This window comes from Podospora pseudoanserina, chromosome 2 (assembly GCF_035222485.1).
Source record: "Podospora pseudoanserina strain CBS 124.78 chromosome 2, whole genome shotgun sequence".
Taxonomy (NCBI): domain Eukaryota; kingdom Fungi; phylum Ascomycota; class Sordariomycetes; order Sordariales; family Podosporaceae; genus Podospora; species Podospora pseudoanserina.
This window is the reverse complement of record NC_085921.1, coordinates 370733-387337: the sequence shown is the minus strand read 5'-3', so window position 1 is coordinate 387337 and position 16605 is coordinate 370733. Positions and strand designations below refer to the sequence as shown.

General features: G+C 52.6%; 5 protein-coding genes across 5 annotated transcripts; 1 reads left to right on the top strand and 4 right to left on the bottom strand.

The window, feature by feature from the left end:
• Positions 1-1069: 1069 nt before the first annotated feature.
• QC764_200250 (uncharacterized protein) lies at positions 1070-3056 on the bottom strand (the record flags this gene model as incomplete). Its single annotated transcript, XM_062943724.1, has 3 exons — positions 1070-2784; positions 2840-2953; positions 3032-3056. The coding sequence occupies 3 exons, from the start codon at positions 3054-3056 to the stop codon at positions 1274-1276; spliced, it is 1650 nt and encodes a 549-aa protein (XP_062802460.1). The 3' UTR covers positions 1070-1273.
• A 1398-nt stretch (positions 3057-4454) lies between these two features.
• QC764_200245 (uncharacterized protein) lies at positions 4455-4997 on the bottom strand (the record flags this gene model as incomplete). Its single annotated transcript, XM_062943723.1, has 1 exon — positions 4455-4997. One exon carries the CDS (start codon positions 4995-4997, stop codon positions 4455-4457), a length of 543 nt encoding a protein of 180 aa, XP_062802459.1.
• A 1970-nt stretch (positions 4998-6967) lies between these two features.
• NAT2 (DUF1279 superfamily) lies at positions 6968-8560 on the bottom strand (the record flags this gene model as incomplete). Its single annotated transcript, XM_062943722.1, is given in 5 exon segments — positions 6968-7134; positions 7194-7379; positions 7452-8360; positions 8422-8439; positions 8450-8560. The coding sequence occupies 3 exon segments, from the start codon at positions 7912-7914 to the stop codon at positions 6968-6970; spliced, it is 816 nt and encodes a 271-aa protein (XP_062802458.1). The 5' UTR covers positions 7915-8360; positions 8422-8439; positions 8450-8560.
• Positions 8561-8662: 102 nt separating this feature from the next.
• On the top strand, positions 8663-10781 carry QC764_200230 (uncharacterized protein). Its single transcript, XM_062943721.1, has 6 exons — positions 8663-9090; positions 9170-9240; positions 9295-9321; positions 9389-10308; positions 10378-10551; positions 10623-10781. The coding sequence occupies exons 2-6, from the start codon at positions 9222-9224 to the stop codon at positions 10668-10670; spliced, it is 1188 nt and encodes a 395-aa protein (XP_062802457.1). The 5' UTR covers positions 8663-9090; positions 9170-9221; the 3' UTR covers positions 10671-10781.
• Positions 10782-11086: 305 nt separating this feature from the next.
• SLN1 (Histidine kinase osmosensor) lies at positions 11087-16240 on the bottom strand. The gene is made up of 2 exons (XM_062943720.1): positions 12610-16240; positions 11087-12538 (listed from the first exon to the last, which is right to left on the bottom strand). Exons 1-2 carry the CDS (start codon positions 15339-15341, stop codon positions 11725-11727), a joined length of 3546 nt encoding a protein of 1181 aa, XP_062802456.1. The 5' UTR covers positions 15342-16240; the 3' UTR covers positions 11087-11724.
• Positions 16241-16605: the final 365 nt, after the last annotated feature.

Here is a 16605-nt window from a genome sequence, read left to right as displayed (position 1 = left end):
GCTAAGAGTGCTAGTCGCAATAAATCGGAGGGCGGTATTATTAAGAAAGCAGCCCGTCACATATGATCAACAAAAGAAGGAGCCATACAACCTCAAGATAATGCCCAGGATGGCCGAGGGGAAACTGGAGAAGAAAGAGCATCATCGAGCTGTTGCACAACACTGCTGAAAAGTGGGGCAATGACGGCAGTTTTTTGGTGGCGACAGCGGCCCAAGCTCCTTTTGTCGACACCGCATGTCAACAATGGCGCTTCCGTCCACGACCCCGAATTCCTCTTTGTCTGCCCTAGTCCGAAACAGCTGCTCCAAAAGAGCGACACTCTCATCCACACAAACTTTCTGTGTCTCCATAGCCTCCATAGCCATGCGCCGAGCTTACCGCCAGCTCCTCAATCCACGCAAGACATTTGGTGATCTGCTACAAGGATGTTGAAGGGTGATGGGGTCGGTTGGCTGGGACACAAGCCACCTTTTTTTTTTTTTGGTCGAAGCCGTTAGCGCCATTGGGCCAATGCTCCGATAAGCCGTCACACTCCTCACAAAATATTGAGACAGCAAATAAGCTGTCCCATATCATAAACCCATGCCTTAGAAGCAAATCAATAGGCCTTCTAAACATTCTAAAAGGCCTATTACTATCTTTATAGGCCTATTAAATATCTTCATAGGCCTATTAATTATTTTCATAGGCCTATCAAATATCTTGAAAGGCCTATTAAATATCTTGAGAGCCTGGTAATTATCTTCAGGGCATAGTTCACAATATGGTATGAGTTAACCTACTTGTATGTCAAATTATTTTGTGGTGAGGGTTGCAGTCCACCACCCCTGATGACAGCCTTCAGCCTTTTTGTTCTCTCTGACCCAGCAACGGCGATGCATGAGTGCCACGTGCTGCTCCCCTCCCCCCTCATTGTGTGGAACACCGTTTCCAAAGCAGCGGCTCCGGAGAACAATGGACTCTATTCCGCGCACCCGTATCTCGGGGCCGGTGGAGAGCTCCGTGCCCGGTTGTGGTGAGCACTCCACACCGAGGCTTGGCACCCGGTGGTGTTGTGAAGCTCTTGGTCCAAATATCTTGGCGGCCTCTTTTCCCAGTTTACCTATGAGAAAAAAGTGTCATCCGTGGTGCCATTATCACTCACCTCCCATTATCCGTAACTCCGGATCACTCAACACGTTGCCATATCGACATGTGGGTACATCATCAAGAGGAGAAAGTAAACAGTGGCTGTGCTACTGTCTCATACCAATCAATAGATCAAACCCAGGCTCAAGCCCCATTTTCCTTCGGAAACAACCTTGGCCATTTTGCTACCGCCTCTCCAGAATCATATCCAGAAGCCTGAATAGAGACGCCGTCACCGTTCAGTGCCACTTGAGACACTATTCTGGGACCTCCCACAATCACGTCCCCTCCCATTCTCTTCCGGTCATAAATAACAGTCCCATTCACAGCCCCCACGCTCCTCCAGTACAGTTCTTCTCCGTCACCCGTAAACTCAAACTCTTGGCTCGACTCACCCCATCCTGTACTGCTCATCTGATCGCCTGTCTGGCGATACTCTGCTTTGCCCTCTTTGATCGTGTACAGCTTGGACCTGCTGTATCCCGTGTCAAAGGCTTCCAGTCCGGTCGGGAACACCACCCCTCCTCCCCATCCGTCCACCTCTACCTGCCTTCCCTGAATGGCGTGCGCCCAAATACTCAAGTTCCCCTGTTCTGATACCGCATAGCTTGAGTTCACGGACAGCGGGTACTGATACAGCACCTCATACCCTCCCCGCTGGTTGCCTTTCTCCAGATCGTTGGAAACAAACCCAGCCTGGTCTCTCCCCTCGATCGTCAAATCATTTATCGCCTGCAATCCATGCTGAGAAATCAACCCCTGATTTGAATACGCCAGCTCCTGCACCCATTTCACTTCCTGCATCTTCTCCCGGCCCAGAAAAGCCGACACCTGCCCCCTAATCTCGATCTTTCTCTTGACCACAATCGAGTAATCCAACGTCTCATTACCTAGCTGCTGCCAATCCAGCTTGGCCTCACTGCGCGCCACAATCTCGGGCTCCGGCGCTGTAACCACCGGCTGCTTCAGCCCAGTGATGATGCACCCATCCCCCTTTGCACAAGCGTGCTCGTCCTTCCTGTCGTAATCCAACCAGATAAACACCTTGCCAGTCACCACCCAGTTGTCCTCTACCTTTTCCGTCAACTTCCCATCCCTGCCCACGCCGGCAATCTTGATCTCGAACGTGTGTTCCTCTCCATCACAGAGCAGAGGTAACCAGGGGCTGATGTCGATCTCCTGCTCCTTGATATCAAACGCCTGGATCCCAACGATGGGCCGGTGCAAACTCGGTACTACACCCCCGGTGAAGATGACGGGAAAAGGCCACGACACCCCGGCGAGTTGGTTGTCAATGTAGAGCTGTACCTCTCTAAAGGGGGACAGCCCCGGGAGGGGGTCACCTTCGAATGTTGCCGTGTCTGACTCGAGGACGTTGGACCAGAAGAATTCTTCGCTTGCCTGTCCCGTGGTGGAGAGGGAGACGACCGCGCGGCGGATGTCACGGGGAAGGGAGCCAGCGGAAAAGGTAGTGACGGCGCGTTGAGAGGGGAGGGTGAACACGCTTGGCGAATTGGTCGAGGACAACCGGGCCGAGATGGGGAGGATCAGGTCTGAGGGAGGGGCTTGCTGGGCTTGGTTGGCGGGGTGGGAGTTTGGGTCGTTGTAGAAGATGGCTGTCATGGTGGTGTTGAAGATGCCGGTGTATTTCTCGTCTTTTGGTTCACGTCAACACCGAAACGGACGAGATCGGCTGGCACAAGGTCTTACTGATCAGGTTTCCCAGGTCAAAGATGACTTTTTGAGGGCGTTTCCAAAAGTACATGTAGTGCGTCATGTCCTTGAGGTAGATCCAGCTTATTCCGGGAGGCGCGGTGGGCTGGGCTGTGGAAGTTCTCCCTGAGAAATTTACTATTAGTTATCTACTTCCTCGAGGCATGATGTGAAGGCGGATACACTTACAAACCTCGGTATCCCCAAAGTACATCACCGCAAGCCGGTCAAACTGTCTGCCAACAGAAACGGAGCTAAAGTTGAGCACCACTCTGTTGAAAGGACAGTCGGGAGGTGTATAATCCCCTGGTTATGACTCTTGTATCAGAATCGACAGCTCAGAAAACGACAGAATTTCATGGTGCAAATGCGGCATAGTGGTAAAGGGACATCTATACCAATGAACGGATCACCATAGCTCCACGCAAAGTCCCTTCTCATGAGCAAAACCGTGCACAGCTTGGGGCTATACTCATTCCCATGCCGGGTCGAGCCGTCGCTCTCAACTGGGCCATCTGGCATCCGCACTGGCTGTGCGACTTCAAAGGTTTTGAGAACAGCCCGCGTGGGGGCAGGGGCTGGCGGGGGATCGTCATTCTGTGCTGCTCGAGATCTGAGGGATTGCCAGAAATCGTCGAGATGATGCTTAGCAATCGATGCTGCCGTTGCTGGTCCATGCTCTTTCAAACAAGGCGTCTGGTGAAGTGCGGAAATAAGCGTTAGCCCCGCCAAAAAGGCCGTTAGCCAGAGCATAATACGCCGCCGGCGCCGTAGTTGGCCGTTGTTGGCGGGAGTGATGGTGTCTTGAACAAGAAGAGGGCGTTGAGGGGAACCGTCTTTTAGATCTTCATCGTAGCAACCCTCAGGGCCCGCCATGACAGCACCCATCAAGTTTCACAGTTGGGGAATGTTGTTGGCCTTGGTCTGTCAGTTGCGATCAATGTATTGTTACTAGCAGACAGGAAACCTTTCAAACACAAAGATAAAAAGCATACAAAAGGGAAAAGAACAGTAAACCAGGCAGAGAGAGAGGTGAATACAGATGCGGTGCTATCTACCCCAAGTGCAACACTCCCTCCTCCATTCCCCAAACTCCTGATAAACCAAGCGCAACCTCAAAACACATCGCCGCTTGCTGTCCTTCCATTCCCCGCGCTCCGAACCCGAGATAGCATGCACAATAAATAATAAGGGGTATATTAAACATCAAGGCACAATTCAGCCATCAGAAACTGTGGCAGCCGGCGTTGGCTTGTTATTGGCTGTTGTCTTCCCCCGCTCCGTGGTGCAGACAGTTGATCAAAAGGGGAAAAGGCTTGGCGGAGGGGCAGTTCCGGCAAACGACCGCATCTTTGATTTGTGAGTTGGGGTGAGAGGCTATCGGTGAATCTCCAGGGACGGCGTGTTTTGAAAATTATTTGGAAAAGCTGACTTTTTGTTCCATCAGGCCAGCCCTGACTCAGACCGTTGCCTTCGTTTCTGTAAGACGTCGGTTGAGCTCCACAATTCCGGTTTGTGGATCCCCCGAGAACCGACCCCGACCCCGACCCCGACCTCGATCCGAACCTGGTTTTTCGCGGCACGGCAAAAGTGGAGACCATGACCAGTCCCGTCATGACCGGCGCTGGCCTGCGGAAGTCGCAAAGGCCCAAGAGTTGTCCCAAAACCTGGCTACTGCCTTTCTCGCAATCTCCTTGTCCGGCCAGAATGGCTGGAAATAATTGAACACGGCGAATTCTTGTTCTGACATGAGATAGAGATCAGGCCTGGTCATGACTTTGTTCCAGATTCTGTTGAAGGCGTCTGTGAGGAGCTTCGCGACTGTTGGTTCGATGGCCCCCTCCTCGCTTTCCCGAGCGAGTTCCAAGGCGAACATGACCGAGGAAGGCGTTACTTTCTCGCGCAGGATCAGCTCTTGTTCAGGTGTGAGCCCATGCAGGGCTACCAAGGCGGACTGTTCTTGTGGTCTCGTGAGGGAGGAGGGGACCATTGCGGGCGATTGTGACGGTATTGAGTTGGTTGTAGTTGACTGTTGATCGGTGGTCATTGTATGCAGGGAAGGGAGGTTGGTGATCAGATCCGGTGGTGATATGGCAGCGAGGCAACAAGGGCATAAAGTGGGCAGTGGGATCTGGTGTTCCTGTGTGGATAGCATGATTAGTGGGTTTTGGGGGTGCAAGACGGGTAGGAAGTGGTTTATATGGGTGAGCAAAAGAAGTGGGCAGAATCTGTTTGAGATGAGTGGTGCCTCGGCGTTTGTCATTCATATGGCTGCCAACAAGGGAGTGTGATCGCTGAGCTTGACTCCTCCCTCCTATTTGATTGGCAAGAGAACCCTCCCTTCTTGTATCGGATGGCAACACAAGCGAGATCCATGTTGGAGCGTGTGAGGTACAAGTCGTGGGTGGATCAAAGCACACCAGCTTTGCTCAGCCACCACCATGTGGGTATGCATCCCGTTCTCCGCGTCCGAAGGACATGCAGAACGCTATTCATGAGTTAGAGGAGAGGACGTATTTGTACCGCAGGGCCGAAAACCAAGAAATAGAGCGTCTCGTAAACTGACAGCGGCGGGGATCTGGAGGTAAGGCAACCTCGGCCAATGCCACGAGCTACCGGCCAGCTTCCGATTCCGTTCAAGGCAAGGTAAAGTGTTAAGAGGTGTCTGAGAAACGCCGTTGAGCAAGCTACTCAGCACACCAGCCAGCACCTGGCAAGGAACATTCGTCCGAGTGAAGCACACGTGGATGGGCAGCCGTTCATCCCATTTTGGCACGTCAGATTGCTCGAGACGGGATGCTGATGACTAGACAGTTATCGTTCCAGTCTTGGTCTCCCATATCTGGCCAGTTCATGGTGATGTTTTTGCATTCACTTCGAGTTTCAGGATTGTAGAAGGTATGCTATCTGCCAAACTCACAGCGAAAAGAAGCCAAACTACGACGATGTCAAGATCATAAGACTTCAAACGTCTGCCAAGATATGTATTTTCGGGAGGGTGGTGGGATGGGGGGCGAGCGATATGTAGCTGAGGGCCCAAGCGATGAATCGTGGAGCACGATGAGAAAGGGGGTAGTCGGGGACTTCTCGGGGACCTGGAAAACAGATATCAAGGTAAGATCCCGCAACCATCGGACCTTATTCTCGAACCCAGCGCAGACCTAGGGTAGGGTATCCTGGCTGATTCATCTGACTGTGAAAGCTCCAGGGAGGGGGCTTGATCATGGAGACGGGCTGCCTCCTGTAGGCGTTAGATTTCTCACCACAGGGCAAAGGTTAAAGTGTCCCTCGATTGGTAATGATGATGATGCCGTCAACCACTCTTCCAATGCCAGAGTCTCGGTACGGTCCATCCCTGGTGAGTAAGTCCCTGTCACTGGGCCATGGCTATGCCTCGCTCTGCTACCTCGTACCTCTCCCGTAAGGACCACCCGGTCTCCAGACGACGCGGGAGGGGTTTCCCGTTAACCGCCACGAGAGCAAATGACAATGCGAGGCGTGATTTGAAACCAGGAAACCTTGAAAGTCCGTTCCAGATAAGCAGAGGTGATTGGTCCTTGTACGAACGTTGCTCAGTAGCGTAAACCTTATTCTGACCTCTGCACTAATGCACAGGGTTCCGGTGACCATGCCATGCAAAGTTGCCTCCAGACATTTCATCCCACATCGTTGCCCATTTGACAGGACTAGTCGCTTGCTGCGGCTCTGACGACATGCTCCGACGTCGACTCGGAGAACTAACAGGAGGCAGCCCGCGCGCACTAACATCGCTTGCCTCGGCGACCCGGAATTGCTTTGCGTTTCGAAACGAGAGAGAAAGCTAAAAGTCTGTGTTTCGCGGAATTGTTCCGCAGTTCCATGTTGGACAGGACTCAGGGGGGATCTGCGCTGAACTTTGACATCCCTCCCTCGCCATATATTATGCTCGAGACATCCACGATATCCTGGGTCAAACAAAAGGAGACGATAAATGGAACAGAGGTGATGTTACATATTCTATGAGGGAGAGGTTTCTCTAGACAAAATGCAGCTTTGACATACCATACTCAAACGCTATGTCGCCATACAGTTGTCACAGGCACGAGCAACCGCTTGGTCCAGAGACCACAGAGCCTACTCGAGGTCCTAGTCAGATGCCTTTTTGTGTGGCCTGACCGGGCGCTTGCCGATTTGCCAGCCCCAACCCCGAAGGGTCTTTACGATCTTGGGAGTGATAGCTGCTGTCAAGGGAATGCGGAAGAAGATGAAGCTTTTGTGAATAGCATAAGCCAGCGCGAGCTGGGTTGCCAAGCCTAGACGAAATGTTAGGTTACGTGTCGTGACATGGCACAAAAGCACCGCATGAACTTACTGGCTCCCTCTCCCTTGTTTGCTTCCTCCGCTTCGGCTACGCCATGGCCCACCACTTCGGCATCAGCCTTGCCAGTGAGCTCTTGCTTTGCTTCCTTCAAAGACTTGCGATACTCGTTCCATCGATTCTGAACTCGCTCCGGAATCACTTTTTTTGCGTTTGACACCACTACTTCTTCGACATGAGCTGTTCAACGCCAAGGCCACCAGTCAGCTTTGATTGTCCCAGCAGTATATACTACACTGGGGTAGCTCCTACCTATCCTATCCGTGCCCACAGTCCGCACCAACAGAAAGCAGAAGGGAAAGTCCAAGACAGACAAAGCCAGGTAGATACCCATGGCCGTCCAACCGTACTCTCTCGATAGCTTCTTCAACCTATCGCGCAGACTCAGCGACCCAGTGGTCTTAGTCCCATTCTTGGCCGACTCAGAATCCCCCCGCCTCGCTTTGGAAGAGTGAAAATTCCGCCGTGATGTGAAAAAAGAGTTTTTGAGTGGTTGGCGCGGGATGGCTTTCGAGGGGCTCTTGTTCGAGGCGGACTTGGTTGGTGAAGCCTGTCTAAGCTGTGACAACCTCGCCCTCCAATGCCATGGTAGTCCGTTGGTTGTATTGGCCGATATCCGTTTCGCCCAAAGCTGTCTCCCTGTGATATTTCTGGTAATGGACAAGGCGCTCCGCTCTACAAGGGCCTCGAGCGTCCCGAAGGCTGTTCGTAACATGACGGCGTGAGTAATCGAAATTGTGTCGGTTTGAACAATGCTGTCTACAGTCCACCTCGCCCTTCCACCTCTTTTAACAAAGTCGTCACCGAAGGTTCCTTGCGCTGGCGGGTTTGTTGTCTCTCCGTTAACGCCGAGCTAGGGCGCGGCGAAGAGCGACGTCACGGGCTCCCTCTCGGCTGACTGAGGAAGGGTCAACAGCTGGGCATTCCTTTTCAAGGCTCGAGCTGTCGTTGTTGTTGTTGTTCATTTGTTGATCACCGAGCGGGTCACCGGGGGACGGTCGGCGGAGTGGTTCGATGTGGATCGGGATCGGGATGTGTGCTGAGTGAGTTCCGGACGTTGGATCTTTTTTTTCCCTCGTCAGGATAGCTCCGGGCTCCCGACGAAGCTTCTCCCGCTTTGGCACATGCGCAGTGATGCAATCATGCTCGATCTGGTGCGTTCTAATTGGACAATTATCTGTAAGCGGAGATTTCACCGGGCCGTTGGGAGAATGGTCTGGACCTTTTTCTGGAAGGGTGCCTTGGGGTGCCAGCCGCCGTCAGCTGCGATTGCCAAGGCCTGTGACACCTCATTTATACCCATGCATTGACTTTGGATGAAGTGACAACTCTCAAGGGCTCCATTGTCGTGTAGAATGACAGGATCTATAAAAAACCCCGAGACCGCCAACGACATGGAAGATACCCTAAAGATGCACCATGCAATCAATTCCGAATCGACGCCCAGATGGCTGGATGCTGATGAAGAATGCACTGGTACGACCCCTATGCTTGGCCGGCCAATCAACAGCTCAGTCTGCTCGCACTCATCCATCTAAGCGCCCTCGTCCATGAGCTCCCCGCGCCTGCCCACGGTAGGTGAAGCTGTCTGATTGGATCGTCAGCCATTTTCCCCCCTCGAATGCCGCTGTGGTGGGCAGCCTCGACAAGCTGCAAAAGCATGGGGGAGGCGGCTGCGGGTCGTTCGTTGCGCGGCCCTTCAAAAGCTGCCTCGGGTTGACCTCTTCCCCGTTCCTATTCCTCTTTTTTGTCTGTTCGTGAGGCTGTAGCTTGTTACTTTCCCTTAGTATTGTCAAATACATTCTTCTTCTTCATCTTCTTCAAAAACTACAGTGATACCCAGGACCTGTCACCAAAGTGAGTCCCTTGTGATATCAACGCGGGGAAACTTGTAAGTGCGGGGTGTAGGTCTGGATCCATGATCTGAAGGGTGCATGATTTGCTGCGCAATGCTAACAGTGTTTGAATAGAAGAAGAGAAAGCGCATCATCATACCCTCAGTGTATTCGTGAGTTCTACAGCATGTCCGGCTATTATCCTCGTGAGTCTTATTGCTTAACTTAACTCTGGCAACTTGATGCGCTGACTGGAGTAGCCCCTCCCGGATCGGCCGGTGCTGGAGGTACGATGGACTGTTCACATCCTCAGTAGGGAGAATTCCAAATGCTAATAACTTTTGACCTATCCAGCACAGAAGAGCTACCCGCCTCCACCGATGTCAGCTCCCCCGACTCAGACCAAGTTCTCCTACCCAGCTCCCCCAAGCAGCTCTCAGGGTAGAAACTACCCTCCTCCTCCTCAAGCTGCTGCCACACCACCCCCTGCTGCCTCTTCACCCCAGCAGTACCCTCCTCCTCCCCAGCAGCCACAATTCTCACCACCACCCCAAGCCCCCTCGCCGGCGCAACACGCTGCGCTGCCCACACACGCACGCAGTCAATCACAGACATCCCAGCAGCAGCAGCAGCCACAACAGTTCGCACCGCCTCCTTCATATCCCACAGAAGACAAGGATGCCTCTTATCCAGCCGACAAGCAGCAACAGCAACAGCAACAGCAACCCGTAACCATGGATCCCTCCTCAATAGCCAGCACCCTGCTCGGCGCCCCAGCCGCTGGCCAGTTCGTCGGTGCTACCTCCACAGTAGTAGACGACGTGGGCACCTTCAACGGTGGCTCCTACCGCATCAGCCACCGCGACTGCAATACCGTCCTCACAATCCAGCTTGCCATTGGCTGCCCCTTTGAGGCGAGACCCGGAGCCATGATTGCCATGTCCCCGTCTATCCAGCTCAAAGGCTCCTACAAGTTCAGCATGAAGAAGCTGGTGGCAGGCGGCGAGATGAGCCAGTCACACTACACCGGTCCCGGAGAGCTGCTGCTCGCGCCGCCGATGCTGGGCGACATCACGAGCTTGAGGCTGACCGGGAACGAGTCGTGGTCGGTGAGCCACGATGGGTATCTCGCCAGCACGCAGCATGTGATCAAGGACTACAAGAGGCAGGGGCTGGGGAAGGCCATGTTTAGCGGGGAGGGGCTCTGGGTGTACAAGATTAGCGGGACGGGCCTGTTGTGGCTGACGAGCTTTGGTGCCATTATCAGGAAAGACGTGAGTTTTTTTTTTCTCCCGCGCAGTCTTGATAATAAACATTCCGGAATGCTAATGTCATGGAAACAGCTGGCCGAAGGCGAGAAATACATTGTGGACAACGGCCACTTGGTCGCCTGGAACGTCAAGTACATCATGGAGCGGGTCACCTCGGGAGGCATCATTTCGGGCTTTGCGTCTGGTGAAGGTCTCGTCTGCAAGTTCACCGGCCCAGGGACGGTGTTTATTCAGACCAGAAACGCGGTATGTTTTCTTCTTTTTTCTTTCAGACTTCTTCTCCTGATAAAGGACTGCGTGACTGACAATAGCAACAGAGATCATTCAGTGCTTACATGACTGGACAACAGAACGGCCATGCTTAGGGGGGGAGGTCTGAGTTTGTCTTGGGAAGACGGGGAGGAAGAGGTTATACCATGAGAGGATGTACTCATTCTGAATTTTGAGTTGATAACTTTTGGTTTGGTTCGGGTTGAGCACATTGAACGAATGCCTTTGCCGTTGGTTTTGAGACTGAGAGCACGGTTCAGCAGTCGCGTTGTTTGGGCAGCAAATTAGTGTGCCTTCTCCTAGGGTCTTCATAGTGCAAGAGTTTTTTTTTATGATTACGATGATAATTTTAAATGGCCGCTGCTCAATTTGGCGTCATAGTAGAGGTGAATATGAACCTACCCCTAAATCCCCCTTTTTGAGATGAGACCCCCTTAGGCCCTGACCCTACAAAACAACATGTATTCACAAATTTCAGACATAAAGTTATGACTCTCAAGACAAGAACAGCTCCTATATTTGCAAACTAACCACACCCTTCCAACCTCATAAGTAACCTCTGCCTACCGCGGCCACCCATCCCATCAACAAATTGACAAGAAAAATTACTATGTACCTCTGCATCTTCTCTCGTTTTTGCTCCTGACCATTTTTTATGTTGGTCGTTGGCACAAAGAAAACCCGACTGACCCTTTTTATTCCCCTTGCCTTGCCGGTCCAACACTAGATACCCAAAAAAAATTATGGCCCATATACACGAGCTACCCCATCCCAGAAGCTCTCGGCCAATCCTACACTTCAATGAGAAAGGGTTAAGAAAAGAATAAAGAGCAAAGAAGATAGATATAGCAGATCCTGGCGGGCAAGCCCGTCTCGTCCAGCATAGCAGCAGAGACGGCAAACCCACCGAGCATTCTAGAAACCCGCCCAAAAAGCAGATTGGGCGTTGGAATCGTGCTAGAAGAGAAAAAAAAAAAACAGCAAACGCCCTACGCCTTGCTCGGAAGAACGAAGAGAAAAAAAGACCAAAATCCAAAAATGCCTTGCACCGAAATAGTATGCTGATTATATCTTCGTCCAAGAAGCAACCACCAGATTATAAGAGATATGACAGAAAGTGTATCGAAAGGCGGGAGATCAAGATCCACTTCAGGCCGAGCCATTTATACGAGGGCCATGGGCAGTTCCCTTAGCCTTAGGTGCAGCAGCGTCTCCATTAGTGAGAGCAAGGGGATCGGAGCTCTCTTGGCCTGGCGTCTGTGCCGGGGTCTGGTTTGGCGAGGTTTTCTTTGTCGTCAAGCTTGATGTCTCGGGCTCTTCCTCAATGGTGGCAAACTTCTTGAGCACTTGTTTCAATGCCGGCCGTCGGATAGGCTTACTCAGGAACTCATCCATTCCCGACTCCATGCACTCCTTGACATTGGACTCCTCGGAGAATGCGGTCAGAGCAACAATGGGAGCAGAGTAACCCATCTTTCGGATCAATCGAGTGGACTGGAGACCATCGAGATTTGGCATTTGAATGTCCATGAAGATGACATCGAAGCGCTGGTTGTTCTCCATGTTGGCTTTGACAAGATCATATGCTTCTTGCCCGTCCTTGGCAATGGTCACATCGTAGATATCTTCCAGCTTGAGCATTCGACTAACAACTTCAATATTGGTCGAGTTGTCATCGGCCACGAGGACGCGGAGCTTCCCTTGCTCAGGTGGCTTGTTTTCCATGGCGCGATCAATCACGGCCAACTGATCCTCTGCAGTAGGGCGGGCTGTGAGATTTGTCGCAAAAAATGGCTGTCTCAGGCCTACTAGGCGGGGTTGCTTATCGAGCACGGTAGATGGCGGAGGTTGGACGTCGTTGGAGGCTCTAGATAGCGAATTCCGCCGGTCAGCCTCAGCAGCCGCGCGCCCGTCTGCTGAAGACACGCTCTGTGGACGAGACCCAATACTACTGGATGCTGTACTGGAAGCGCTACGAGAAACAATTAGCTATGACCACGTCATTACCATGAATAAAAAGGCTTGTTGACTTACCGATCTCTAATGTACTTGAGTGGTATCTGCATGGTGAACGTCGTACCAACACCAACAGTACTCTTCAGCGAGATACTACCGCCCATGATGGTCGCCAGCTGCGAGCAGATGCTCAGCCCCAGACCGGTGCCGCCATACTTCTTACTCAGGCCCAAGTCGCCCTGTACGAAAGGCTCAAAGATCTTTTGCTGCATGTACTCGGGGATACCAGGGCCTGTGTCTTCCACTTCGAATTCAAACATGTACGTTCTTGCATTCGGCGGTGGAGGTGTTGGTGAGCGCTCTCTGATTTGAATGTGGGTGGAAACCTTTCGATCAACGGGGTTGATAGAGAGCGCCGTGCCATCTGTTTTTGGTGGTGGTGACGCTGGAGACTGCCCGCCCTTGGAACTGGCCGAATGTGTAGACCCGGAACCCATGCGATGACGCGTTCGTCCCGGGCGGTTGGACCCATTTTTGGAGAAGGACGATGTCCTACTCTCATCACTTGGCTGCTCGATCTCACCAAGACACCTGATCCTGAGCTCAACCTTGCCTCCTGCTGGCGTGAACTTCAAGCTGTTGCTCACCAGGTTAATGATGACTTGCAAGATACGATGCTGATCTCCCCAGAGACACATATCCTTCAACCTGCCGACACCAGGGGGGCCCAGAGCAGGAAGCCGTTTGTCGATGCTTGTCCGTTCTGGACTTGGGTTTCCGTCGATGTATTCGGTGCCGACAAAGTTAACAGCAAAGCTGACCTTGTTCTCCCGGACTTGCTTGTCAAAAATGGCAAGCATCTGTGATCGAACCTCACCCAACCGGAAATCCCGCTCTTCAAGGCTGACTTGTTGCCCAATTTGGTTCTTGGAGAAACTGAGCAAGTCCTCAAGCAGATGGAGCAGCAAATCTCCCGATTTGTAGAGCGTTTTGAGTGATTGCTTGATGCGAACGATGTCGTCTTCCTCCATGCAAACTGCACACATGCCCATAATTCCATTCAACGGTGTCTTGAGCTCGTGCGAGATGTTGGCGATAAACAGGGTCTTGCTCTCGTTTGCAGCCTCGGCAGCCTTCTTGCTGATCTCGAGCTCCCTGGTCCGTTCGGCCACTTTCTCGTCCAGCGAGGTGTATTGCTTCAGAAGCTCATCCGTCATTTCGTTGAAGGTTTGCGTAAGCTCCGTCAGCTCGTCCGTCACAAAGTGCTTGCGGTCCTCCACACGTGCTGGTATCTTGAACTGTCGACGAGTGGGTTCATTCGAAATGCCCTGCCGAGCCTTGGCTCGTCTGCGTCTGCGGATGTGACGGCGAATCTTGCCCACGATCGTTTTTTCGGATAGCCGCCCGGAAGTTGTGCCCCCCGAGCTGGGGTTTTCTTCGTCATACGAGTCGCTGTCTTCATCCTCGTAGCCTGGCGGGGCGATCGACTTCTCTGTGGCAGACTTGAGCCTCAAAATGGGCATAACACTGAGATGGGCGCAAGGGAAGATCAGGAGCAGCACAAGTCCCAAGGTGCCAAACACACAGGCCAAGAGGATGCTCCTGAGGGTGTGAATGGGTTCAAAGGCCTCATTTGCATCTTGTTCCACCACCACAGCCCACGACACCAGTGATGTTTGCGGTCGGGCAGCACCCACCGCCACCGAGTGCCCTTGTTCGTTGGTAGTAGTCAGGTCGCTGATTGCATAGTTGGGATGCTCAAGGTTTTGCTTGCGGAAGACGTCGTGAACCATGGGATAAGAAGTTACGGGGAAAGGAGCACCAAAGTTTCCCGACTCATAGCTGTGTTGGTCATGACGATCATCCTGATCCTCTGGCGGATGGGGTGGGAGGAGGAAGTGTATATCTTCTTTGGAGAACTCGTCCGGCGGCGGTTGCCATGTTTCATTCGATGCCGCTACCCGCCTCTCAAAGTGATTCCAAGGGTTCGTAGAGCCCATGAAAAGGACCACTCCCGTGCGACCCAGCCCTTCCCGAGACCTCTGGACATCTATCAAGGTATTCGCAGTGGCAACGAGTGTCATGTATCCCAATATATAACGGGGCTGGTCGTTCTGGCGAACAGGGACGGTGATGGAAACCAGGGCAAAGCTGGAGTTGACAACTAGAGGGCCAAGCAGGATGCCATTTCCATCACTTCCATTGCCGAGAGACACGCCGGGGAATACCTCGGCGGAGAAGGATGTCGTGTTGACGAACTGGTGTTGCCGGCCGTTGTTTCGGTAGCTGATGTTTGGATAGAGCATGGGCGGGAAGCCGTTGCCATAAGTATCGTCTCCAAGCACAACCGGCAAGCCGTTACTTCCCAGGTAGGGAAGATAAATGGGGCCACCGTTTCCGTTTCCGGTGATACTCAATAGCCCATTGGCATTGCCGGTTGAATTCCTCGAGTATAAGCGGCCTTGCACAAGTCCCGAGAAGCCTGAGCTGCCGAGAGCGCTTTTGAGATCGGCGACGGCTTCCACCCAGGGATCTTCGCTTCCAGATTCGGTTTTCCCTTGATAATAGTTCTTGAATGCTTGTTGCAGCATCAAGCGCGTCGAGATGGTAAGACATGTCGTCTGAATCAGATCGATTTCGGATGATATCCTTGCAGCCTTGAGCGAGGCAGTCAGAAGCAGACCACCCGACTCAACGCCAATGACAAAATTGTTGACAAATATCCATGTTGGAATCGAGACAATGGCGAGCGCAACGAGGACGGCAAATATCACAAGGGCTGCGAGCTGCTCCCGGATCGCGACTCTCATCTTCGGCAGACTTCGGCAGACTATAAAAGACAGTCTGGACGGGTCTGTCGGGGCCGATGCATGCTGCTTGCTGTATGGAGGCTCGGAGCTTGGTGGGCGTGTTGACGGGATCGTATCGTGACAGTTCGGGGGAGGGAGGGCGATATCCAGGGCTTCGGTTGCTCGCAGGTGAACGGCGATTGGACTCAATACCGGCTCGACCGAGTCATAAAGATACGGACAGGATGGTGGCCGACAGGTGTCGTCTGTGGGTTATGTGCGTCGGTTCGGTTTTCGGATAGTCAAAGCAAGCCGAGATAGATCGGGAGGGCCTGTCAGGTCAGGAGGTTCGGATGATCTGATTGCTGGGGACAACACGTGGCTGACAAAGAAGAGGAACAGGACAGGCACAAGGCGGGCGAGAGACGGACAGACTGACAGCACTGACAGACAGATGATAGAAGGACGAAATCAATCAAAAAGCGAAACCGTAAACGACGTCTGAGCTCTGAGCTTCTAGCCCCAGGGTGGGAACCTGTCGAGGCTCTCAATTGATTGCGGCAGCGGGTTCACGGGTTCAGATGGAGCAAATCTCCAGGTTCCAAGGATTTTTGGGACAGGGAAGCTGAGCGAACACGTCCACGCTATGCCCGTCGGGGCTAGCAACCACCCTGAAGGCGGACACGGATATTTGCAAGCTCTGGTCTGATTCGTCCCGGCCCTTCGGTCGGGCCTAGAACAGTGCTGCCAAGCCGTTGCAGGCACTTCATGTCCCATGCCTGTTGGTCGCTGCACCTCATCGCTTCATCGCTTGGTGATCGCTGATCTCAAGAAGTCTTATCTGCTGAGTGAGCCGAGCGTGCCCATTTTCGATCGATCGCTTTCTTGGTTGGACGGCATGGCATTGTTATCAATGCTGATGGCTTTTTCTTGGACGCCCTCGAAACACCAGCACTTGGCAGCCAGTCAGTGTCACAGAGTTTCTGTTTCGGACCCTGTCACACCGTCTGCTGTCTCTGTCCTAGGTAAGGTAGGTACTGAGGGATTTCTAGAAATCAAGGTGTGCATAGTTCGGTGATACCAGAAGATAATTAAGGTACAGAGACTTGAGATATATCATATCATGGTAATGATCGTCAAGTCGATGATGATAAATAACAATGTTCAGAATAGTAACGTAAAAATGGTCGTAAATGTCATAAAACACCTGCCACCCACCGCCCAATCACACCCCCTTCCATGTCCCGCCATCCCCAACACCAGCGATGATGCCATTCCCAAGGTA

Bases quoted from the DNA above. Each gene is read 5' to 3' on its own strand.
- QC764_200230 (XM_062943721.1), top strand. The intron at 10,309-10,377 runs GTGAGTTTTTTT...TCATGGAAACAG, and splicing joins GTGCCATTATCAGGAAAGAC to CTGGCCGAAGGCGAGAAATA. The intron at 10,552-10,622 runs GTATGTTTTCTT...CAATAGCAACAG, and splicing joins TTATTCAGACCAGAAACGCG to AGATCATTCAGTGCTTACAT.
- SLN1 (XM_062943720.1), bottom strand. From the start codon at position 15,341: ATGAGAGTCGCGATCCGGGAGCAGCTCGCAGCCCTTGTGATATTTGCC. The intron at 12,539-12,609 runs GTAAGTCAACAA...TAGCGCTTCCAG, and splicing joins CTCAAGTACATTAGAGATCG to TACAGCATCCAGTAGTATTG.